The 24887-nt window shown below is 52.0% G+C and overlaps 2 protein-coding genes across 11 annotated transcripts in view; one reads left to right on the forward strand and one right to left on the reverse strand.

The window, feature by feature from the left end:
- Positions 1 to 6278: 6278 nt before the first annotated feature.
- GC (GC vitamin D binding protein) overlaps positions 6279 to 24887 on the forward strand; it is a 134382-nt gene continuing 115773 nt past the window's right edge. Inside the window, exons 1-13 of one of the 3 annotated variants that reach the window (XM_051617748.1) lie at positions 6279 to 6387; positions 7489 to 7558; positions 8011 to 8143; positions 8242 to 8453; positions 8851 to 8983; positions 9125 to 9219; positions 9528 to 9657; positions 9800 to 10002; positions 10221 to 10353; positions 10470 to 10567; positions 11296 to 11428; positions 11514 to 11575; positions 13161 to 13269. In XM_051617748.1, the coding sequence (XP_051473708.1) occupies positions 6279 to 6387; positions 7489 to 7558; positions 8011 to 8143; positions 8242 to 8453; positions 8851 to 8983; positions 9125 to 9219; positions 9528 to 9657; positions 9800 to 10002; positions 10221 to 10353; positions 10470 to 10567; positions 11296 to 11428; positions 11514 to 11570 (1506 nt within the window). In that variant the 3' untranslated portion in view covers positions 11571 to 11575; positions 13161 to 13269. Of the gene's footprint in view, positions 6388 to 7488; positions 7559 to 8010; positions 8144 to 8241; positions 8454 to 8850; positions 8984 to 9124; positions 9220 to 9527; positions 9658 to 9799; positions 10003 to 10220; positions 10354 to 10469; positions 10568 to 11295; positions 11429 to 11513; positions 11576 to 11696; positions 11857 to 13160; positions 13270 to 24887 lie in introns of those variants that run through there. The other 2 variants (XM_051617747.1, XM_051617749.1) reach the window with 2 other exon arrangements.
- Positions 15772 to 24887, reverse strand: part of SLC4A4 (solute carrier family 4 member 4) — a 204985-nt gene continuing 195869 nt past the window's right edge. For 5 of the 8 annotated variants that reach the window (XM_051617728.1, XM_051617731.1, XM_051617729.1 and 2 more), the window contains 2 exons: positions 20029 to 20108; positions 15772 to 19349 (listed from right to left, as the gene is read on the reverse strand). In XM_051617728.1, coding sequence (XP_051473688.1) covers positions 19244 to 19349; positions 20029 to 20108 — 186 coding nt within the window. In that variant the 3' untranslated portion in view covers positions 15772 to 19243. Of the gene's footprint in view, positions 19350 to 20028; positions 20109 to 22225; positions 22323 to 24887 lie in introns of all 8 variants that reach the window. The other 3 variants (XM_051617734.1, XM_051617732.1, XM_051617733.1) reach the window with 1 other exon arrangement.

Genomic DNA, 24887 nt, shown 5'->3' on the forward strand with positions numbered 1-24887 from the left:
TAAACAAAAACAAGCTTATGAATATGGCTATAAGACATTTCAAAATAGATTTTCGAACACTGAACATCTTTATGTATTTTTTTTCGACAGTTAGTATTTAAACCACCTTCAGCGCAGCACACAAATTCTATTCCCTGTTCTGCTGCCAGACCTGTGGAAAAGCTTGGATATGATAAACCTTAGGAATGGTAAGACATTCTAATTTGTGTGATTACTACCACAGGTGAAGAAAGTTAAGTAATTAACACAATGAAAGCAATTATAACCTCTACTTCCCAAAAAACCTCTCTACCCACCAAATAAATCCCAAATCCTCTTTGTGATTAGCGTCCCATTCTGAAGAAAGAAAACTGAAGGACTTGACACACTCAGTCTACAAAAAAACCTTATCAAAGACATCGTTTCCCCAAAAAAGCAACTACACACAGCCAACAGCCTTCCTGAAAGAAGGACAATAGCCACACCTAACACCAGAGCTTTAAGACACCCATACAGAACTTCCATGTCTGGTTAAGACTTGATAACGAATCGTAAGTGGGAAACGACCCCAGCTAGGCCCCAAAGGGCCAAAACCTTAAATAATGAAAAAGCAAACACTCCTGACCTCATAAGCCTGCACCATGCTGATCACCTTGAAGACGAAACGCTGGAGCCTTCCTCCTGCAGATCCCCAGAAAGCAAACAGCCCCTCAGGCAGACCCGGCCCAGCTCTCCCCGGAGCTACCGGACACCTGCTGGTGACCACGCTATGCGCTCTAACACGGTTCAGAGCACGAAACCAAACAGAAAAACCCACTACAAGCTCCCGAGAGAACACGCAGACCGCAGGGGCCCCTCAGACCGCGGGCACAAACCGCCCCAGCGCCACGAGGCGCCTCCCCCCGCCAACCGCGCCTTTCTGCTCCCGCCCGTCTCCCCATTGGCGGGCCCCGCGTGACGTCTGCTGCGCTGATTGGACACTTCTAACTGGGCCCCCGCCCCCCCGCCCGCAGGTGGGCGGTGGCCCCTCCGAGGACCCAAAAGGCCGCGGGAGGGGCAGACGCCGGTGCAGTTCCTCCCGCTGTCGGCAGGGCGCGCCGCCGCGGGACCCGCCGCAGCCGGACGCCAAGGCAGGAGCAGGGACGGCCGGGCCGGGGGGCGCTGGGGCCTCTCTCCCCAGTGCGGGGGGGACACCTGCTGTGCCTGAGGTCCTTAGAGCCTGACTCCGGCCGACCTGGGAGCCCCGACGTGCCCCTGCAGAACCTCGGGCCTCGCCGCGGTAATAGGCAATAAACAAATTTATTTGAGGTAAGTGAGCAAACAGCGCTGGGCACGCCGGGAGTCACCGCTCCACCAAGACGCGCACTCGGGTCCTCGCGGGGTCCTTTCTTATAGAGCTCTTTTTCCCGCCCGTGCAAGGCTCCGCCTCTCCTTGGAAAATTCCATCCTCTGCCCGGTGACTGCCGCTCTTCAGGACATGCGCAGTCACTCAAAATGTTACATAACTTATGGTTTGATACGTGACAGGGTATAGCTTCCAACATTAACCCTCACATAACCGTAACATTCAATACTTTACAAACATGAACATAACTTCTAACACTTAACAACCAGCATTTAACATAATTTCCAACATACAGCAAACATAAATTCCAACATTTTAACAAACATTGCATTTTAACATTCAACCATATACATTCACATTTGATCAGCAAATTGATTTCATGATTCACCTATAACACCGCGGTAAGGCGGGACTGGGCCCAGGCAGGGCCATGAGCAAGGTTGGGCCCCGCTGCAGCCTCAGGCGGTTGTCCGGGCCTGAGCGGGGTCTGACGGGGCGGCCGGGGTGAGGGGCGTTTGTCCCCCCGGGTTAGACTGGTGGGCGTGCCAGGGCAGTGGGTTTGTGTGGACGCTGAGTAAAGGCTGGAAAGGAAGGGTGGAGTGGGGCTTTCCACCATCTGCCCCAGTTATGGCCCCTGTATCCCCGGCTGGGCTGGGGCCAGGGCCGGGCTGCAGGCACTGATCCCCCGGCCCACAGCCGAGGCCGACCCGGTTCGGCGGGTGAGCCCAGAAACAGCTGCTGGGCCCCCTCGGTGTCCCCAGACACACAGGGCTGGGGCTCTGCTCCAGCCCCCAAACACAAGACTTTGTTTCTAAGCACAAAGCTGGCCGAAGGAGCCCAGGTTTCAAGCCCCCAGAAACCACAGGACTTGGTCTCCTCAGCTCTGGAACTGCCCCAGTGAGCCTGACTGCATTTCGTAGAATGCAGGACTTGGTGTCTGTTCCTGAGCCCGCCGGACAACTCTGCTGTCATGCCTGTAGAATGCAGGACTTGGTCTCTCTTTGTGAGCCCAAAGCACTGACCACGGGACTCTGCTTTCAAGCCCCCAACAAGCAGGACTTAGTCTCTGTTTCTCGATTCTAGCACTAGCAACATGAGCCCCGTTTTGATTCCCAACCACGCAGGACTTAGTCTCTTTTTCTGAGGGACAGATGAGCTGGGTTTCAGGACTGCAAAATGCAGCCCCAGAGAGAGCGGACGGGGGTCCCAGGCTCCGACCCTCGGGTTTTATTCCCCGGCAGCCTGGAGAGAGAGAGAGACACACAAAAGAGCCGACCGGCTCCGCTCCGCGCCCGCCCCCCGGCCCCACACTCACCCCTCCGGGGCCGCCACTGCGCATCGACCCGCCGGGCCCGGCCCCGCCTCGGGGTAATTACAGAGACTGGGGGTAATGACAGAGTCGGCCTCGCCTGCGCCATTTATAGACTCGGCCCCGCCCTGCCAGAAACCGGTCCCGATGGGTTTGGTAGGTGTTTGGTGCGGGCCCCAGTGTTACAGCTGGTGAACATCCCCGCGTCTGCACACAGAGCCCGAGGAAGCTCCTCTGCTCCCGGGAAGAGTCACGGACGTGCCCCATCTTCCCTGGGGAGGTGTCAGCCCCTTCCCAGCTCGTGTCCCCAGCCAACCATCCCCCATCCTCACGTGCAGATACACATCCATCCAAACACCCAGTGACCTCAGCGCAGGGCTGACCCTATCCTGCCCGCTGGCCTGCGTGTCATTCCCACAGGCTCCATGACAAGCTGGGACACCGCAGCACCCCTAGAGACCAACCTGGTCCCCTCCTGGGGCCGAGGATGCTCAGGCTTCCCCGTGCCGGTGAGAGGGTGGCTGTCACCCGAGCCCCAGCGGTTGCTGCTGCTCCGACGCTTCCCCCGGTGCTTCCCGTGTCTCCCACCGGAGGCATGCCCTCCTGAGGAGCCGGGCCAGCCCTGCCCAGGGTCCCCGCGGTGCCCCACGGAGGGACCGAGCATCTCAGAGCCCCCTGGCAGGGACCTTGTGCCACACGGACCCCCCTCCAGCAGAAACACCCTACCCAGGTGGACTATGCGCAGCATCCCCGGGGGCTGCACAGCCCGGCATAGCTGGGCCGGAGCTCCAGCCCCCAGCGCGCCGAGGGGGTCCCCACGGCCAGCAGGGCGACCCCCAAAGCAGTCACTGGGGACCTGCCGCCCCGGGGATGGGCGCAGGCTCTGGCCACGACATCAAAAGGCACCTTCCTCTGTGCCCCTTCCCCGTGGGTCGGGGGAGGTCTCATCCGTCAGACGCTCTGTCCCCAGTGGTGCTGCTGCCCCAGCTCAGCCTGCAGCTGGTTCGGTTCTGGCTGGTCCCTTCCTCGGGGCAGCACCAGCGCTTGGCACTATCTGTACAGGGCACTTAAACCCTTGGAATGAGGGTTTATTTCATCCCCCTTCCCGGTCATAATAAAACAAAAATACCCCATCAGAACCAGTAAAGAACCCTGGGCTGATGACCAGGCAAGACGGGAGCGGTTCCAGGAGTTTATTGCAGGGCGGGGCGCTGTCCCCGGGCTCCCAAGGGACGGCGAGTCACCTCCCAGGGCAGGCGGCGGCCCCCGGCCGGGGCACGGAAGGATGCTGGCGGTGGAATTACGGTGCCCTTGCTCATCCTCCTCATCCTCTGCATCGGAGATCGGCGACCTGGGGGGTAACGAAGCCCCTGTGAGTCCCCCCGCCCTTTTCCCTCCTGCCTCGCCACCCCGCCACCAGCATCCCCAGGGTGTCTGGGGATCGTCCCCCCGTTGCCCCCCACCTCGGGCCCGTGTGCTGGGGCCGCGGGGCGGCTGCCGCCCCCGCCGGGTGCCGCGCTGCCCGGGCCGGCTGGGGCCGCGTCCCCTGCGGCGGCTGCTGGGGTGGGCGCTGCGGCTGCGCTGGTCCCGGGCCATGGCTGCTGCCTTCGGGGGGCCTGGGCCTTCTGGGGTCTGCCTTCTGTTCACCCTGGATACAGAAGGCGGGTGCGTGTGACGTGTGGTGACGTCACAGTGCTGGTGGTGATGCGAGGGGGCAGCCAGCAGCTGGGGGGGAAGAACGAGGGGAGTGTGGTGCCCACAAATCCCATTCTCACGCAGTTCCCCTACCTTGAGTTCACAAAACTCTCCCCCCTCTTCCTCCTCCAGGCCGCCTGACCACCCCTCCTCCCAAAGCCTGAGGCCCAAACCTGGCAGCTTCAGGGGCAGGAATTGAAACCAATGTTGTACAAGTTGAGATGGAACCCCTGGAGCTGAGCTTCCCAGGGGCTCATCAATACTGCCAACAATCATGGGATGGTTCCTTCAAGAACGACCATCTTCCATGCAAATATATAGCCTTTCCTAGCATTAAGCAAGTGTTTCTTTTTATGCTTGGGTATTTTCTGATGTGTTTCTCAATCTCACTTGATTTCCCCCTCTCTAATTATTGATTTCACCTGCCAAAGAAAAGGGACTAGAGAGAGGGAAAAATCTTGTCTGTGGGGGGGTGTCATCTGTGCATACCTTGCCTATGTACATCTCGTGTAACTGAACATCACATATACACCCCTTACAGAAGCATCTGAGCATTGCTTTACAGGGAGGCACCTTGCAGAACCCAAATTCCAGGGGAGTTTGGGCACAGCAGGATGGTGACAGCAGTTGCCAGTCCCACAGAGGCTGAATTTTAGAGAGGGTGTACAGGCAGGCAGAGGGCTGGCTGCTTTCAGCCTAGCACACCACCATTTTTCAGAATTTTTACCCATCCCCCTGGCTTGCAGTGATTTTACAAGTGATTATCTTCCATCTGTTTTAACCCATACTCAGATTTTTGTTCCAACAGTCTAAATAGATGGTGATTCAAAAGCACCTTTATGTCCCAGTAAAAGCAAGAAAACCCACTTCCAACACATCTGGATGTGTACACAGTGGCCAGCACCTCTTATTTTAACCCAGGACCACCTCTAGACCACACCTCTTTGCAGGCTTGTCCCAAGAAACGATCCCACTGCTGCAAGATTTGGAGCGGTGGCCCAAGACTAGCAGCAGCCAGCTCAAATGCCACTTGACCCAAACAGCTACAAACTCTCTGCATCCATGCCTTGAGATTTGGCTGTTGTAGTTGTGACTGAGCTCTTAAAATAAAAGAGGTGCTCAGGGTGGCACTTATCTGTCATCCCACAGGAAGTCACCTCAAAGGAGCTGGTTGCTTCAAGCCACCAACCCAGGGCGGAATTTGCTGGATATTTATTTTGCAGCAGCCTCAGGCCATGATCTCCTCTGTCTGTCTTCCTGAGGCTGAATAAATAGGCTGCTCCTGACGCCGGTGGCTGCCATCCCCCTTTCCCAGAGCCCAGACACCAGCCCAGCACCTTGCCAGTGCCATGTACCGCACCCACTGTCCCTTCTGCTGCAGCATGGGGGGACTCCAGGGCTCCACCACCAGCCCCAGGAGGGATCAAAGCAATGTGTGCTCAGACAGCAACAAACCTTTGGGCAGGGGTGACACCTGCCATCAGTCCTTTTGGGTAGGAGTCACCCTGGCACAGCACCAGCGCACCACTGTCACAGCAGAGCAGTGCACTGCATCATGCCACTGTCATCGCCTCCTGGAGGAGTTGTCCCCACCTAAGTACTGCCCCAGGAGATTTTGGTGTGCTTGCACCCCAAAATCACAGGCTAGTTCCTTGCAGGAGGCTGGTGGGACCTTTTGTTGACCCATCTACTCGTGGCTTTGCACTCCCAGAATGCTCTCCTTGGCACAGCTCTTCGTGTTCCTATTGCACCCATCACCTGTCACAGGCAGGAGGCCCCTGAGGTCCCACAGCGAAGCATCCGTGTTTTGCCAAGCTAATGATTAAAATGGGTTGGATTTTGGAGGTGCTGATACCCAGGCTGTGGCAGGCAGGCCAAAGACACTCGCCCTCCCCCATCGCCGGGATTAATCATTCACCTAACAGGCACTGCCTCCATATAAACGCTGGGATGGGTTTCCCAGCACTGCATTTTGGCAGGAGGAGGGAAACCAGCTCTGACATGAGGGCAGTTCTGGCCCTGCTGCTGCTTTTAGCTCTTGCATGTGCTGAGCACCGAGGTAAGAGCTCTATCAGGTGCCTGCGACTTTGCTTTCTCATGAGGGATGAGGGGGATGAGGCTGGGGTCTGACAGCTCTGGTGGTTTTTGGTGGCCTCTCCCCCAGCCTGCTGCCAAATCGCTGGGCAGAAACATGAGAGAGGAAAGGGAAGGTGTGGGATAATGTTTTGGGCCCCAGGATGTCCCTTTGGGGTGATGCCAGAACTGAGAGGGGACAAGGCTGGACTGGGGTCAAGGTGGAGGAGAGGCCAGTGTTGAGGGTCCAGCTTCTTCCATTTGCAAGGGGAAAATGTGATTTTTCTGACCCCTTTACAAGCACCCTTTTGGTGTAAAACCCACCCTTGGGTGGACATGATGCTCTGTGTTGCCCTGTGGTGCCTTCACAGCTCCCCAGGGAATCATCTGCCTGCTAGAACAGCCCCTGGGAACCTCCTTCTCCCACACCTTGCATGAAGATAAAAAGTGCAACAAGTTGGCACTTGGAGCAGGACCAACAGCTGCTGTTCCTGTGAGGAAGGAGAGCTGCCTTTACCCATGGCTTCCCCTTCTTTGCCAGGGCCCCCTTAATCTTTCTTTCCCACTGAAGCAACATGACCTTCCGTGTAACAGCACATACACAACCCTTCGGTTTCGGGGACATGACCCCACTCTGCACTATAACACCAGTAAATACTGGTATCAGTATTTATCCTGCTGGTACCAAAGTCTAACCTGTGTTGTTCCTAGCAAAAATTTATAGTGATTTTCCAGGGATGAGAGAGCTGTTGGAGATGTCTTCACTGGTTGGGTGCTCCTCACCTCCATGCTCCTGTTTCCAGAGCTCCCAGCCTTCTCCCCACAGGCGACTCAATTAAGCACAGCCACGCTGCTTTGTTTTGTTAGTTTGTGGGGATTTTTTTCTACAAGGAGAAGGGTTGCTGGAGATGAGCTCTAGTGCTCCCCAAAGAGAGGGGCACAGGAGCAGTACTGCAGGGATTAGCAAAACTGGGGCTTTCCCAACCCCCAGCTGATGCAGGCTCAGCAGGTCCTGGCTCCCCGGGAGCTCCTCAGTGAGCCAAGGCACAAATCCTGCTCACAAATCCTCCTTTTTCTGCTCTTACAGGGAGACCTTATGTCCGGGACAAAGTCTGCCAGGAGTTCAAGACCCTGGGGAAGGAGGACTTCCGAACGCTGTAGGTACCTCCGGACATGTTTGCCCTCCCAGAACACTCAGCACCTAAGCCAAGACCCCCCTGACCCCACCCCACCCCCCCCCCAAAAAAAAAAAAAAAAAAAAAAAATCTTAAAATCTTTATTCAGTATATGCAACTGATTGCTCTAAACAGGAGAAAAGTTTGCTTTATTGCTGAATTCCTCAATTAGGTTCCTAAATAACTAGGAATTTTAACAGAGCTGACATATGATCCCCTGGAAAGGGCAGCCCCCAGCCCAACACCTGCTCTGGGTCTTTCCTAGCTGTTTTCCAAGGAATACGCTGCCATTCTTCACTGCAGTGCTGCAGCTGCTCCTCCCGGGCTGACCGTGTTAAATCCTGTTCTGGCAGAACGAAGTTGCAGTGTGACCTCTTTTTTATTTAAGAGAAACATGCCACCAGCTCATCCTGTCCTTTGCTCCTTGCTCCCAGGACCCTCATTGCCAACAGCAGGAAATATTCCAATGCCACCTTTGAGGAGATCAGCCACCTCGTCCGTGAAATCGTCTCCCTGGCTGAAACCTGCTGTGCCGCAGGTGCCGACCCCTCCTGCTACGATGCCGGGGTGAGGCTGAGAGAAACCAGTCCCAAACCTGGGGGCGGGGGGACGGGATGGGCTGGTGTCCTCCCTACATGGCACGTAACTTCCTCTCCCTCCTGTAGTCCTCAGCCCTGTCGGCCAAATCCTGCAGGAGCGACTCTCCCTTCCCTCCTCACCCCGACACACCCGGCTGCTGCACACAGGAGGGGCTGGAGCAGAAGCTGTGCCTAGCTGCCCTGAGGCACCCTCCCCAGCAGCTGCCCCGCTATCTCCAGCCCTCCAATGAAGAGCTCTGCCAGGCCTTCAAGAAGGACCCCAAGGACTTTGCAAACAGGTCAGCTGGGCTGGTGACACCACTTTGTCTCACCAACATCTGCGTGGCCACCAAGCAAACCTCTCCCGGTCTTGCCCTTCTGCCATCATTACCATGGTTCTTGGTGGCCGTGGGACTACTGATGGCCTCAGAGGAAAAGGTCACGGTGTCCTGCATATGCACAAGCCCAGGAACCTTTTACCTTTACCAAAGGGTTGAGGGGTGCCATCGCTAGTGCGAGTGGCTGGAGAGGGGCCACCAGCCTGTTTGATGTCTTGGTGAAATAAGCCGGCAGCATGGGGTGGTACCTGGAGAGGGCTCCCATCCCCAGGCAGCCCTAACTCCTCCCAAATCCCGTATCTCCTGCACCTGAGTGCCCGATCCTGGGGTGCCAGGTCTCCGCCTGCCTCTGCTGCAGGTTTCTGCATGAATACGCCAGCAGCTACGGTGAGGCTCCTTTGCCTGTGCTCCTGGGCTCCACCAGGCACTTCCTCTCCATGGTCTCCACCTGCTGCATCTCCCTGACACCCACCCCTTGCTTCCTGAAGGAGGTGAGGCCCTTCGGATGGCTGGGCTCTCCCCCATCCTCATTCCCTGAGGAGCTGGGCAAGCACTGTGTCCATGTCCTGAGGAGAGGTGGCTGGGAAAGGCTGACATCTCCCTCAGAGGACACCCCCATCTTTCTGTGGCAGAAACTGGAAAGGAGAACCCTCTCCCTCCTCACCCTGATGTCCAACCGGGTTTGCTCCCGCTTCATGGCATATGGAAAGGACATGGTCACCCTCAGGTAAAAGGAGGAAATGGCCTTTTCTCTCCCTGAACTCAGGTCAGGCTGGGAGCACATTCCTGTTTCAAGCTGTGGATCCTGTTCACAAGCAGTGTTCACAAAGGCACATTGTAATTCAGGTGTCAAACCAAGTGTGCTGCAGCATCCCATGGGATGCTCTGTGCACAGCGGAAGCACAGGGCGAGCCCCATGGCTGCCCATCTTCTCCCTCCCCCACCTCGACCTGGCAAAACCTCTGCTTGGAGCTGTTAAGAGGGGTGGGGGGAGCTGAGCTCCCTCAGCCCACTGTGTGCCTTGTGTCACCCCAGCTACCTCACCTCACTGGCTCAGAAGATGCCTGGTGCTTCCTTCGAGGACCTCTTCCCCCTGGCAGAAGGTGCCGCCGAGGTGTTTTCCCAGTGCTGCGACTCAGCAGCTGAGGACTGCATGCAGAGGAAGGTAGGGGAGCCAGGAGCCCACCCCAGAACCTGCTCCCCAGTCACAGCGGGGGCTTCAGGAGTGAACTCCCTCCTGGGGTGGGGGTGTGCTGTGCCAGCCCTGGCAGGACGCTCCACACACCCCTCTGCTCTCTGCTTGGCAGCTGTCAGAGCATGTGGCCAAAGCCTGTGGTGCGCTGTCAGCCCGAGACCAAAGATTTGCCAAGTGCTGCAAGGGCAAAAACTTAATGGAAAACTATTTCTGCATCTCGGCCCTGCCTCCGGTGCCTGCCCCCAAACTGCCCGAGGTGCAGAGGCCAACCAACAAGCAACTGTGTGGTGAGGAGGGGGCTCGTCATGCCAAGAGGTGAGAGGTACCCATTGCGGCCGAGTTGCTCCCACCTCCTTCTCTCCTGGTCTTCATTATGTTTTGATTATGATGAGGATAACTGGGGGCAGCATCCTCTCTCCCCTCAGGGGGTCTTGCCCCGAGGGCTGCACAAAGCTGGATGCAAAGAGCAGCCCCCATCCCACCCTGAGAAGCAGAGGTAAAACTCATCCTGCACCTTGTTCTCCCCGCTCCAGGTACCTGTTTGAGCTGGCACGGAGACACACCAGCCTCCCTGATGCCTTCCTCACCAAGCTCTACGACGCCTCCAAGAAGGTCCGGGAGGAGTGCTGCTCTGCCAAAGATACCTCTGCTTGCCTGGACAGCAAGGTGAGTGGCAGGGACGGCTCCCTTGGCCCACCCGACTCCCATCCCCCAGGTCTGCACCCCCTAAGCCCCTGCAGAGGCTTTTCCCAGCCTATTTACAGCCACCCTCTGACACCCAGCGCCAGCAGGTGGGAGAGCTGCTGCCCACCTTCCTGGAAAAGGCCAACCAGCTCTGTGGGCAGTACAACAACTTAAACTTCCTCGACTTCAAGAAGAGGTGAGGCTTTGCCCCTCCGCAGAACTGCAGCAGGGCCACAAGGGCAATCCAAGGGCTGGAGCACCTCTCCTATGAGGACAGGCTGAGAGAGTTTGGGCTGGAAAATAGAAGGCTCTGGGGAGACCTTAGAGTACCTTCCAGTGCCTGAAGGAGCTCCAGAAAAGCTGTGGAGGGGCTTTTGACAAGGGCTTGTAGTGAGAGGACAAGGGGTAATGCATGAAAACTGGATGAAGGGAGATTCAGGTTAGACATGAGGAAGAAATTCTTTAGTGTGAGGGTGGTGAGACACTGGCACAGGTTGGCCAGGGAGGTTGTGGAAGCCCCATCCCTGGAAGTGTTCAAGGTCAGGTTGGATGGGGCTTGGAGCAACCTGGTCTAGTGGGAAGTGTCCCTGCCCATGCAGGGAGTTGCAACGAGATGATATTTAAGGTCCCTTCCAATCCAAACGATTCTGTGATTCTATGATTCTAAGAATGCAATTCAAATTTTGGCCAAAATTTTGAGGATGCACAAATGAAGCCAGTGGTTGTAGCCTAAATAGCAGCAAAACGTGGGGGAAGCACATAACACACCCCTGGCAGGGCACCACCACACCCCCCCTCCCCCCCCAACCCCCCACTGCTCCCACTGCCATCTGCACGTGCCCCCCCCAAAAAAAAAAAAAAAGCCCCGTGGCCATTGAATGCCCCAGGGTCCCCCACCCAAGCCCACCGGTCCCCATGCTGCAGGCTGCGGGAGAGCTTGATGCAGAGGATGCCAGAGGCCAGCCCTGAGCTGCTGGGGCGGCTAGTGGAGCAGCAAGCTGACTTCGCCTCCACCTGCTGCCCCCACAACTCGCCTCCCCTCTACTGCGCCTCCAAGGTAAAGCCATGGCCCCCCCTGCCCCATGCCAGAAGCCAGCCCTCCTGCCCAGTGCTGACCCTTGGCTCTATCCTCCCTTTTGCAGGTGAGCTCGGAGTTGGGAGAGGTGTGCGATGGGGACTCGTGCCTGCTGGGCCAGTAGCAAAGGTGAGTGGGCACTGGGGACCACTTCTGGGATTGTGCATGGTTGGAGGGGAGAGTTATGGGGTTGGGAAAGAGGGTAAAGGCCATGCAGGAGGTAAAGGGCTGAGCTCTGCGGGACACACAGGAAAGCAGGACATGGAAAGGCAGCTGGACGGAACAGGCTGGAGGACACCTGGCTGTGCCTTGTTCTGGGAGAGGAAGGTGCCACCAAGCCTGCGGGTCCCTGCTGAGCCCTAGCACCGTCAGCGTTTTCCTGCAGCCCCAATAAAGACGTTAAAGAAGCACCATGGCTGCTGCTGGAAAGGCTTCCTGCACCCCAGCGCGGTGGGGAGGGCTGGGAAAGGGCCCGTCCTCCCCAGGAGTATGTCCCAGCTCCAGTCCTGGGAGCTAACGGTCTTAAAAATCAAGCATGAACACCAAAACAACTCATCCAGCGCCCCCGAAAGGTGGGAACTGGGAAATTCAGTTGGCTGAAGACATTCACCTATCACCCAGGGTAGTGCCTCTGGGCACCCCTGCAACTTTCCCACTCTGTACCCCAAACCCCTCCCCTGTCCCGCAGCCTCCTTGCCCGCCTGCCAAACACTGCCTGAGTTTTGGGGGTGCTGTGGGTGAAGCAGCCCCATTTGGGAGGCAAACCCAGCCAGGAAAACAAAGGGAAAAATCCCCTGAGCCCCAGTTTGGCAGTTTTTATGCAGAGCAACAAGGTGTAAATATACCAAAGAAAGCAGATCACGATACTTTGGTGCACAGAGCTGTGGCATGCAAAGATACACCAAGAAAATGAAACAGCCTGTGCTGGAGAAAGAAAACGGGGACGAGCTGAAGCAGTGGTGCAAAGAAAGTGATAAATGGAATAAAAGGATATAAAAGGAGCACAGGCCTTGTCCATGGGACAGAGGGACTGCAGAACAAAGGGAAAACTCTGCAAGGGTCAGAGGATTCATAGGCAGAATTGAGGGAAATCAATTTTAAGCTAATTGAGAGGCTAGAGTAATGTTTGTGGACACCAGACCCAATCTTAAGCAACAACAAGAAGCAACCCCCAATGGTGTTGGTTCCTCTCTGTTCTGGAGAGCATCAGCCCACCCTCGGACAGAGGGGGATTGTGCCTCGGGTCACAGCCAGGTAGCCCCCCACCCCGCTCTCCCCCCCTCCCACCCTCCAGCAGCCACAACCCTGATAAGCTCATCTGTGAGAGATGGGAGGATCAGCACAGCCCACTCCTTCCCACCCCGCAGCCTGGGCGGACGCTCCGGAGCTGCCATCATTGTTTGTATCATCTCCTAGCAAACAGATCATCTGGGCTCCCCCTCTGACCCTCACTGACCTCAGGACCATGCAGCCCCTCAATGCGGGGGTGGCTGAGACCCCAAAACCTTGCTAGGAAGAGGGTGTGGCCAGGCCAGGGTGCTGCGAGCCTTTTGAGCTGGGCAGGGTTGGCAGCTGAGGACAAGGGGGGAGCCTGACCCCAAAGACGCTGCATGGGGTGGCAAGACCACTATTTTGGGGACAGAACTAGACAGAAAGGATAACTACTTTTTTTTTTTTTTTTTTTTTTTTTTTTTTTGCAACATTGCTGGGCAAGATAAGCACCCTTTCTCTCACAATGAAGTAAGCCAAGACCATCTCTGCTCTGCACCTGTTTCTGGGAAATGTGCTGATACATAGATACATAAAATAAGAAACTACAACAACAGAGCTTGTTCTTGCTGCAGCTTTCTGGGTGGGAAGTGCACAGGGCCATTCCCCAGGGGCATTTCCTGAGGCTGAAAGCCTGGGCATGCTGGAGGGAGCAGGAAGCCAAGCCCAGGCTCTGTCCAGAGCAGTCTGCATCACTCACCCCTTCACACCCACAGCACAAAACTTCTGGTAAGGGGTTTGCTATACAGGACATTTCGGAGTAGACATCACTGGCTGCTGGGGTGTCCTCTCCTCTTGGCTACCTGGAGCTTAAAGCAGCAGAAGCCCTGCTGGCAAGTGGCAGGTGAAGCCCAAGAAATGCTGCATTTTGAGTCTGTAAGTATGTGAGGAAATGCCACCTATCATGGCAGGAAGCTTTGGGCAGCCTGAAACAAGCTCTGCTCTCTATTTACCAAGTGTGTTTATTAGCACTGGTGCTAATGGGTGCTACAGCTAACAGGCTTGAGCTACCCTTAGCTTTAATTATGGAGTTCCCAGGGACAGGATGAGAGGCAACAGGCACAAGTTGGAACATGGGAAGTGCCATTGAAATCTGAGGAAAAACTTCTTTACAGTGAGGGTGACAGAGTCCTGGGATAGGCTGCCCAGGGAGGCTGTGAAGTCCCCTTCTTTGGAACCATTGGGTCAGGGCCAGTTTATGTCAGTGGTCAGCACCTCGTAGCATTAGAGGAAGAACGAGAATCAGATGATGGGGAAGAAAAGAACAGTTTCCCACAACCCCCTGGCTGCAGCCCTGTGGGATGTCCTCCGGGGGATCCTGCTTTAGCACAGGAGTTGGACTAGATGATCCCTAGAGGTCCCTTCCAACCCTGACAATTCCAAGATTCCATGGATGGAAGTGCCCAATTCTGCCACATCCTCCTCCCCACCAAACGACCAGGCAAATGATCACACCGAGCCATAAAGAAGATGGCCTCCATTATTAAGGATTTAACTTCAGCAACAGGCCACTGCTCTGCAGCAGCTCTGGAGACCTCCCCACGCACCCACACCCCCAGCTGACAGCCCTCTTCATCCCTGCCTGGCACAAAAGCAGTGTCCTGTTTGTTTTGCACCAGAAGCTGCCCCTGATGGGGGAAGCGCCCACCTTTTCAGACAGAGGAGCTTCATGTTGCACCACAGCAGCAGAGAAAAAATGCCATCAAGAAAACCCCCAAGCCCTGTCCCATTTGCTGACAGTGGCCTCTGCAGCACCTGGTGAGGGTTCCTGAGAGCCACCCATATTGCACGATGCAGATGCACCCTGTGACACCCAAGCCTCTGCCATTGGCATGTCGTGGGGGAAAAAAAAAAAAAAAAACAAACAAAAAAAACACCACAAACCAAAAAAAACCCCCATCTTTGTGGCTCTGAGCAACCCTTCCTGGCCCCTCTGCTCATCACCCAAACACTGGAGTGCCCAACAAACCACAGGCCACCTCCAGCACCACCCTGCAAGTGGAGAGGCTAGCAGAGGTGCAAGAAGGATGGATTCAAAAACCCCAAACCAAACAGACCTCTGTGCCAGGCAGACTCCCTTCCCAACACTGCCATCCCGAGCTGCTACTCACACTAACTAAAGGGCTGAGCCAGCTACCATTAAAGCCCTAAGGCATTGCAGGCTGGGAGGAACTTCACCAGAAGCTTCCAAGCAGGGAAGAGTGGGGCTGTGATGGGAAAAGCGCAAAGGGAACTGCTTGAGGCCTGGGAACTGCTGGGACCCACCTGGCTCCCAGCACCTCCTGTGCAGGTGCTCACAGCCTATCCTGTAAGGATCAGGCTCCTGCAGAGGGAAAAATCAATTAAGTGTCCATTTATTGACATATAGATGGGTGGGTTTTCCTACAAATGGGAAGCGATTTGCTCCCACAGAGCAGGTTAACCCAGAAGTAAATAAGCTGAGCAAATAACTTCTTTTAAATCAATTCCTAGATCCACAGCAGCATTAAAAAAAAAAAAGGTGAAAAGTATTAGTTGGACCTGCCTCCGGGGTTCTTTGCTTTCCCAGTGACCCCGTTCCCCAGCCATTCGGGCCAGAATTCACTCTTTTGGGCCAGCAGCACCCCTGCCATCACCTTCAACCACACAAAAGACCAGCAGGCAAATAGGCTCTTCCCTCCCTTTGGTTTTATTCCATTTTCCTTCCAAGCTGCACAAGGCACTTTCCTAAAGGAGCAGCGTGTGCCTCCCTCTTGGCTGGACACCCCGAGGGTCAGCAAAGATGGGCTCAGCAGAGATGGGCTCAGCAAAGGTTTCTGGCCAGCTGGCAGGAGATAAACAGCAATTTATGAGGGAGGGGGCCGGCTCACAGGTGATGGAGCAGGAGATGCCCCAGCATGGCTTGTTAAAGAGGCTTTCCCTGGATTTTCAAGATCTATTTGTGGGACTTTTCCTAAGGCTCCTGTCCCTCCGTCTGGCATCTTCCCTTGGAGATGGTGAGCACAGCAACAGTGACACTGGAAGCTCAAGTCAATCAAACCAGAGTATAGAATGAGAAAAAACAGGCCAGACTCCAATAAATGCATAAAGTTACTTTATTTTCAGTATACATTTAATTTTGAAAAATATAAATGCTAAAATATCTCATCTTCTTTTGATTCCATAAAAGTCACAATAGAAAGCTTCATAAAACTGTAAAATACTATAATGTTATAAGGAATTTAATGTCTTATATTACTGGAAAAAAATAATTTTAATATCTTGAAATGCTTTCTGTTTTTTTCCTTTTCATTCCACCATTTCATCCACTCATTTTATACTAAGGTTTTATTCTTTCCTCCAAAGCAAGTACAGACTTAACAGAATTAAAAACAATAATAAAAGTATCTGAAAGTGCATGTTGATTAAAAATAATAAAAAAAAAATTACAAAGATGTATCAGCCACGATGACAAGTGAGTATGGGCTGAAGAGGCAGAGGGGCCACCACATTCCTGGGGCTGGGACAAAGCTGCCTGCAGCTCGGCAGCTGTCACAGGGTCACATCAGGAGAATCCCCCAAAATGCTCACCTAGGCTTTTCCCACAAGATGCCCAGTTCTGATGGAGAACAAGTTTTGTTTCCAAAGGTCTGTGAAGTGCACGGCAACTCCCCCTGGGCTGCCTGCAGGCTCTGTCTCCTGCCTGCTGACTCCAGAAGAGCTCTCACTTGCTCTCTCTCTGTGCTGAGTTTTGCTTTGTTTCTAAAGGAAAACCCAACAAGAGAGACACCAGCCCTAATGAGCACTGGGGACAAGTGCCAGGAAAGGGAACACCTCCAGCTCCTGTCATCAGAGGTGGTGTGTTTTCCATGGAAAGCTACCAAAGCTTTTGTCCTGTCCCTTCAGCAACGCCACCCTCTGTGCAACAGCTCCCTCAGGTTACAAGAAAAAAACAAAAAAGGAGAGAGATCTAGATCAGCAGTCGATGCATTTCAAGTACATTTAACAGAGTTGGAAAGTGGAAGACCTCATTTTTGTGGAGACACATCGCCAGGGCCAGCAGGTGGAAAGCTAAAATGTGCAATCCCCAGCCACAGGGCCAACTGGGAGCAGGAAAGCAGCTTCTCTCCGTCCACCCACTTCCATCTTTCCTCTGTCAGCCACTGGGATTGTGACAAATCCAAGTTGTGGCCAAAACCAAAAAAGCTCCCATGAACTTTGCAGGTGATGATGGAAGCTGTTTCCCCACCAGGAGCCAGGACTTGTGTTCACCAGGGGCTGGAAAGCATTGGTTGAAGCTGCCATTATGCTTCCCAGGTTCCCCATCCTCCAGCTGGTGGGGCCTGGCAGCAGAAGGGACCACAGAGCTGCTCCTTGTCTGGCAGCTTCTGGCATCTCCCCAGCCTTCCCAACGGGGGTTTGGGCTGGTTTCCAGGGATGCTGATCAGAGCCAACACATGGCTCATGGAAGCTGAAAGGGAGACCCCTTAGGAGTGTGCGAGGAATGTTTGGAGGGAGGTGTGTGCAGGTGTGTGCTGTGTAGGCACCTCTGCAGCTCCAGCCACCTTCTGCAGCCACCACCATGCACAGCAGATCTAGCTCAAACCAGCATGGTCCCCATCAACTCATCCCTTAACCAACGTGCCGTAGGGACAGTGGGGTGGCCAGCACCTTCAACGGCCTATCTGGGACAGCACAGGCCTCTTCTGCACCTCTCCTTGCTGATACAGATACTACGAGTGAGTAGATAATAAAATTTGGCATATAAGGTCTCAGCACCATCATGAAATCCTCTTTACTGAACCAATATGGACTTTGGTTTCGCAAGGACAGAAGCAGCAGCAACGCCCCTGTCCTCCAGGGTGGGGTTTTCCTCCACTGGAGAATTGGCCCTTTACAGATGGGCTTTCTTCTTGTCTATTTTTTTATTTTTTAGCTGAAGCCTTTAGTGTGGTCCAGGCGATCCCCACAAAAGCAATGCCTGGGTGGAGCCAAACTTCCCAAATGCATGACACACAAGTACACACTCGGCCATGCTAGAGAGAGAGAGAGAGAGAGAGAGAGAGAGAGAGAGAGAGAGAGAGAGAGAGAAATCATCCCTCCCAAGGCGGTATTTGCTCACTTGGTGTCAAACAACAAGCCTGAGTGTGTCCCCACCTAGCCTGCATGGGGTCCACACCTCACCAGGGACCCACAGATGGGTTTAGGGCCAAGGAGTCAAGAATTAGGGTCAATTCTGTAGACGATGGTACAAGAGCTGTGGGATGCTACAGGATGCAGAAGTTGGTGAGCCTGGTGAACACAAGCATTGGGATGGACATCCCAGCAAGCCATCTTCAGCTGGCTTTCTCCTCCATGGTGCTGTCAGCCTGCCTGAAGCACACCTAGGGGCTTCTCACCTACACACACACATGCACACACCCGTGTTCCAAAAGCCTGGAATTTGCACCACCACTGTGTAGGAAACCAGCAAGGTGAGGAGCACAATCACCATCTGTCCACTGAGGCTGGTGGCTGCTCAGGAGCTTGCTGACCACCGTGACACGTAAGACTCTTCCAAGATCACCACAGATTTCAGTTACATCCTGTCTCCTTCAGAGTGAAGTCAGATTATTTAGAAAAACCAAAATAAAATCACACAACCCTAAGTAAAACAGATGCTTCAGAGTAGAAGGTGTTAATCAAACTGATTCAGCCCAATGCCATGTCCTGAAGATTGCGGTGGTATGGATTTGTTGCTTGTTTGTTGTGGGGTTTTTTTTGTAAAAATCACATTATACATGGTACAAGACTTTTTTTTTTTTTTTACAGAAAGCCTGGCATCTAGAAATAAGAGGTAGAACTACTCATAACTATATGCTTCCTGCTGCAGGAAAAATTCATTTTTCTTTACAGTAATTAAAAAAAGGTTAAAAAAATTGACAAAAAAAAAAAAAGTTGTAGGTTAGGCCCCCATAATTTAAACAAAATAATCTAGGAAAATAACACTCTTCAATGTACCTGACAGATTAAGTCCATTAAAGTGTTTCTTAAAACAAACAAAAAAAATTGCATAGGAAAGGGACATTTCAAAACACATGCTACAACGATGGCAATGGTTTCTCTGTGCTGGGAGTCAAGTACCTTTGCCTTTTCCTTCCCGTGGTAACTACAAGCACAGGGTTGAAGAGCAAGTTTCTGTTAGCAGCACTTTCCAGCATCTTCCAGCAGTGGAAGCAAGACATCAAATTAGCCTGGAGGTCAGTTTTGTTCTGCCAGAGGACAAACAGGACACAGGAACAAACACTGGTGCCCAGCAACAGTCATGCCAGCTCCTCTGCCAGCTCCCACGGGGATGAGATGGGATCCTTACTGCTTCTGCTCTCTGCTTGCCCACCAGAGAGACACAGGTGTGTGGAAGCAACAGAGAAGGCCAAACCAGTCTTGGTCAGCGGGGGGACACGGGGTGAGGAAGGGTGGGAGGAGATCCGGGGGACGGTGCATTTTCCTTTGCGGGTGGGGAGCAGAGAGCATTTTAATATTTGGCTAGTGGCAAAATAAATTCCAGAAAAGATTTAACAGACAGACAAATTACAAAGTAGTTTCTGTTCCCTTGCTCCTCCAGAAATAACCATTGTCTTCAGGCTCAAGTTCTATTCTAATTTGAGGCACAACTTTTACTGGAGTTCGTGGAGGGCTGCAAAGAAAAAGACAAGGTAAGAGTGAGGATTCCTGTGCTCAGGACTTCTGGAACAAAAAATAACCTGCAACTTGCAAGACAAAACCAGCATTTGACAAATCATTTAAAATATCACTTAAAATAATTACAATGAGTTGGTCTAAACACTGCTCATGTCAGGAGGTAAAGGCACTGATGTCATTTACTGAGGAGCTCCAAATACTCAGTTGCGGCAACACTCATAAACTGCCTTTGAAATCATCAGGTTATGGCCATTGAGATTAATCTCACACACTCTCTAACACCTGGAAGTGCAAATAATTCCTCAGTGTTTCAGAGGACCACTGCTGCCTCCTGGACTCCTGGTGCTGGGAGGACCAAGGGGGCCCCAAGGGGCTGAGCCATGACTGAGAAATTGTTATTTAACTCCTCCTTGCTACAATGTAAGTTTATTATTTACTCCATTTTCCACCACAGACAGGAAAATTGATTACTTCTGCTTTACAACAACCTGTGACATGACTGAAGGAAAACAAGGGCAATTTTTTGGCGGTTTTTTAATATATTTTTTTAAGGCGAAACAGACCAAATTCATTTCATTTCCCCTCTGTAGATGTGTTTTCTAGACTCCTCCCCAGCTGCTCGACATCCTTCTCCTGGTTCAGACCCCAAACCAGCCCATTTTTCAGGTGCTTACCTTGGCATGGTGTGTGACTGAAGGAAAGGAATTGCATCAGCATGACGTATGGCGTTCAAGGAATGTTGGTGATTTTTCTCCTGTCAGGGAGGGAAGAAAGTCTCGTTTGTCATTCCCGGCGGCACTGATGGCTTCTCCAGCCCAGCCTCAGTTTCTCCAGCCTACTCTCATCTACTTGACAATGCTTTTGTCCTGCTGTCTGCCTGCCAGGTGGATTTCACAGCCTAGACATAAAAATACTCCATTTCTTTCTCTCTCCTCCATGAGAAAAACTGCCCACATGACCAAAAGACTCATTTCCCAAGACTTCCACCACCTTTGGGTCTTGACACTTACCTTTTAGCTACACCTCTTTAGTGACCCTGTGCTCCTCTCTCTCACACCCAACTCCTTGTGAGAAAATAGGTGGCCCCTTGCCTGCAATGCCTTTCCTCTGCTGGAAATAATCCTGCTCTTGCCAGTGCTGAAGGAAAGCTGACCTCAGTAGTATTCTTAGAAATATACTTTGAATCCTCGAGTACAGGTACATTCCAGGACAATATCATGGTCTATCACAGAATCATAAAATGGTTTGGGTTGGAAGGGACCTTCAAGATCATGTAGTTCCAACCCCCTTGCATGGGCAGGGACACCTCCTGCTTGATCAGGTTGCTCAAGGCCCCATTCAACCTGGTCTTGAAGACCTCCAGGGAGGGGCAGCCACAACCTCCCTGGGCAACCTGTGCCAGTGTCTCACCACCCTTACAAGAAAGAACTTTTTCCTAATGTCCAACCTGAATCTCCCCTCTTTAAGCTTCAGATCATTGCCCTTTGTCCTCTCACTACACACCTGTGTAAAAAGCCCTACCCCAGCTTTCTTGTAGGCCCCCTTCAGATATGGGAAAGTTTTTAAAAGTCTAGATGGATTCCAGGTACTTTTTCTAGTCAAATGGTCTCTGGGGGTTTTGGTTTGGGGTTGGTTTTTTTTGTTAGTTTCTAATTAAAAAGCAGCCAATCAAATACTGGATTATAAAAATGTGCAAATACACAAATACACATGGGTGATCTAGTCCATGTTGTCTCAGGTTTGTGGCAGAATTGACTCTTCCTGCGCTATTTCAGTCTTCAATACATTGAAAGAGCGCAACTGGTCACAAGATCCTGGGCATACCACTTAGGATTCAGTTTGGTTTTAGCACATCAGGGCATTCTCAAAGAAAAACTAAGAGGACCTGTTTGGTTGCCTGAGGCTGATTTAGCTCCTTTTGATTATCAGCAAAACACTGAGAATGTCTAAATTCTCAGAAAAACATCCATTTTCCTATGGCTTTGCTCTGTAATGCCAATCCCTAAGTGTCCCCATATCTAAAAACCCCAGAGCAGCGCTTAAGATTGCCTGAGGTATCCAAAGACCTCAAGAACTGTGGGTGCAGATCCTACTCCTAGAAGCCTCATGAGCAGCATTGCAGCAGCACTAATTGATTCCTCTCATTCCTCCTCCTCCCCTCCCCATCTCATGACAAAAGTCTGTAATATGGAAAGTGAAAATGACCGAAAATGAAGATCAGAATAATCAATTCCAGGTATTAACAAAGGAAATAAAAGAGGAACAGAGTGGCACAAAAGCCAACCACCTAAGAAGGGAAAGAGGTTAATGGTCAGCTGATCCCTGCCTTGTTAGCTCAACGCAATGTGGATCAATGAGGTGCTTAATTCCTCATTAAAGTGCTGATTTTTGCCCTGCTTGGCACCTAAGGAAACAAATGGGAATGGGACAGCCATGCGGTTTAGACATGCTGCAAATCCAGACCACTAAGCTCAGAGGGGAAGAAAACCAGTAAAGAAAGAAATCACATCAGCGTTACCACAAAAGGGGAAAGGTCAGGAAAGAGAGGAGGAGAGACTGAGTGATCAAGAGGCCTGTTGGGAGCTGGATAGAAGCGCTTAAGCTGGAGGCACCAGAGGTAACAACATCAACTTTTGTAACCAGCAAAGAAAAAAAAGCTCAGAAAACCAAAATTGGTCATAAATCAGAGGCCTGGAAATTAAACGGGGGGGAAGGAAGGGGGGGGACAGAATAAAGAACAAGAAAAAGTGCTTCTCAAGTAATAGGAAAGTTGTTTGTTGTTTTTTTAAAAAAAATCACTCTATATAGATATATAATTTTTGTACTGCAAGTCAGAGTCAAGCAGACATGGAAGAGGTTAGTTCTACTCACTGTCAGCAGGTTTGCTATCACTTAGGAAAGGTTCCTGCTCCATGATGTCCATTGGTATTTTAATACTTGGGACTTTTTCTGAGTAGGGGCAGTCAGACTGTGAAAGAAACGTGTAAAAGTCTTAGAATATTTTCACTGCTCACTCTCGTATCGTCTCCCACAAATTATCACTACTCTTTATGCAGTTTCTGGAGGAATGAGGAAAAGAAGAAAAAAAATACCAAAGCATCGCCCAGCCTAGTTTCCTGCTGGTTTCCACTGGTGTCGCAAGCTGGTACTGTGGGCTACAGAACTGGCTCCCCACTGCACCCCACTTTCCCTCTTCCTTCACACTACCAAATTAAAACAGATCTAAAGAATCTTCTGGTGTCCTTGTTGTCTTCCCCTTTCCCCACCTCACCAGCTCCTTACAAGACACCATCCAGTTCCTCTTGGAGCTGGCTGAAGGAAACACAGATGGAAAATGCACCCATAGGCAGAAATCGCAGGCAACTGCCTTCTCTGAAAGCTCATAAAAATGTTTTATCCTGCTGTAGTTTCTCTAAAACCCCTTTTTTTCTTCCCAATTGCTCTAGAAGGATGCTGGCCAGACATAATACGGTGGAGGTTCCTTCAGCTGGACTGTCTCAACTCCCCCTTTAAGTGGAGTCAAACCCTGTTGCAATGACACCTCTGTTTACAGTAAGATGCTTCCTCAAATCCAGGGCCCCTGTAGGAATTCAGTTCTCCCAGCCAGGCAAGATAAAGAAGAGGCACAAGCATAGAGAAAAGCTGTACCCAGGGTCCCCCAGCCTGTGGGTAACAGGATTTACACCCCACTGGCTCCTGGTTAATGGAAGGTACTTGGAATTGATTTTGCTTTGTTAAAAATAAAAGCATCTTCTTGTAAGCAAGGAAAGGCTGATATTGCAGAACTTGGCAAAAAAAATAAAGTAATAATTTGCCAGGAAGGTTAACACATCCTTTTTTCTGGAGAAAACCAGACACAGCACCAAGTGTGATGCTGGGGTGGAGGGAGGGAGACTTCAGGGCAGGGCAGGAAAACATCACAGAGGCCAAAGCAGCTCTATCCCTGGATTATTTTATTTTTTTTACATTATTTTTTACCACAGCTGATATCCAGTGAAGTATTTCATACTCCAATAGCAACATGTTTCCTCAGGAGCATTTTTAGGAGGCGGAGGGATGAAGCGTAGCTCAAATCACAATGATTCTGCAGAAAAGCACTGAGACAACAAAGACAACCCCAAACCCCCATCCCTTTGGGGCCGTGCTGTGAGCAGAGCAAGAGAGCTGGGAAACCTCACCACCTATCGCCATCCCAGTGCTCAGGAATCACAGAATATGCTGAGTTGGAAGGGACCCATCAGGATCATCAAGTCCAATTCCTGTCCCTGTGTAGGGCACCCCAAGAATCACATCATGTCTACCTTAGGGTCTACCTTAAACTTCACCATCTCAAATGAACGGAGAGACAGAGAAATTATCAGCAATGGGTAAAAACGCCCCAAAGGGGAGAAGAGACAGTTGCACACCACCTCTGACTCTGAAACTAAATACAGGAGTCCAAGGTTCGTTGTGTTTTTTTTTTAAATATAGTCTGGCCTTTCTTGGATCATGCATTTTTTTGACATAAAATCAGAGAGGAAATCAAGGTGTTCAGCAGGGAGATGGAGGGGACATATTTCTGGAAAGGAAAGGGTGAAAAGAATCAAACTAATAATGCCAACATTCAGGAAGCTGGTAAAAGCAAGTGCTGAAAAAAAAACAACAAACCAAAGAAGAGTTAAGAACCAACATTTTGCATAAATTGTCTTGCCCATTAAATCAATTACTGTACCTGCAACTCATGAAAAGCCTGGGAAGAGAGGCGATTGCTTTGAAGATACTGGAGATACGGGAGCCATGACTAGGGATACAACACTGCTGGATTCAAATCAGCCAAGAGAAGGGGATGGAGTCAAACCTTTGCTGACTATTCCCTAAGGATGCAGGGTGTTTTCTCTCCCTCCAGTTTGCACAAAGTTACCTGCTGAAGGAAACCCTCACCCTCAGCCTCCCAGGAACTGGAGGAATGTCAGGAAAGGGGAGCTTGCTGTCTGAAATAAGAGCCAATCTTCCCAGTCGGGATTCAGCTGGATCTACCAAGGTGTGGATCCAGGCTGCCTCCTACAACCCTGCAGCCTCACCTAACAAAATTCCTACATGTTCTGCTTTAGACACCATAGATGTAAGGCCTTTTCTCATCGGAACAGCCTGACTTAGCTGCCTCTAACTCAACTCTGCAGAGGTTCTCACACAGCTTTCACATGAAGGACTCAGGCTCCAGCTTGTTCTTCACCAGGGCTGAGGTTACCTTTTCTCTCATCCCAACCTTGAGCAAGACCATGCATTGGGATGGTCTGGGGGAGCTCCTGGAGCTGCTGTTTTCCTCTTGAAGACACCAGATGTTATCTGAGCCACAAGCAGAGCTTATCTCGTAGATCTGCTCAATGCCAAAATGAAGGCAGCAGAAAACCCCCAGCCAAAGAGTGAGGCACAAGACCCACAGCACTTGTAACCCTTTGGTTTGGGGGTGGCTGCAGGTCAGAGACCTGGGCAGGAGCACTCAAGAAAAGGCCAGCTGGGTTTTCCTGCTGCCTGCCTCCTCCCAGCCTGCAAT

This window comes from Apus apus, chromosome 4 (genome assembly GCF_020740795.1).
Source record: "Apus apus isolate bApuApu2 chromosome 4, bApuApu2.pri.cur, whole genome shotgun sequence".
Taxonomy (NCBI): domain Eukaryota; kingdom Metazoa; phylum Chordata; class Aves; order Apodiformes; family Apodidae; genus Apus; species Apus apus.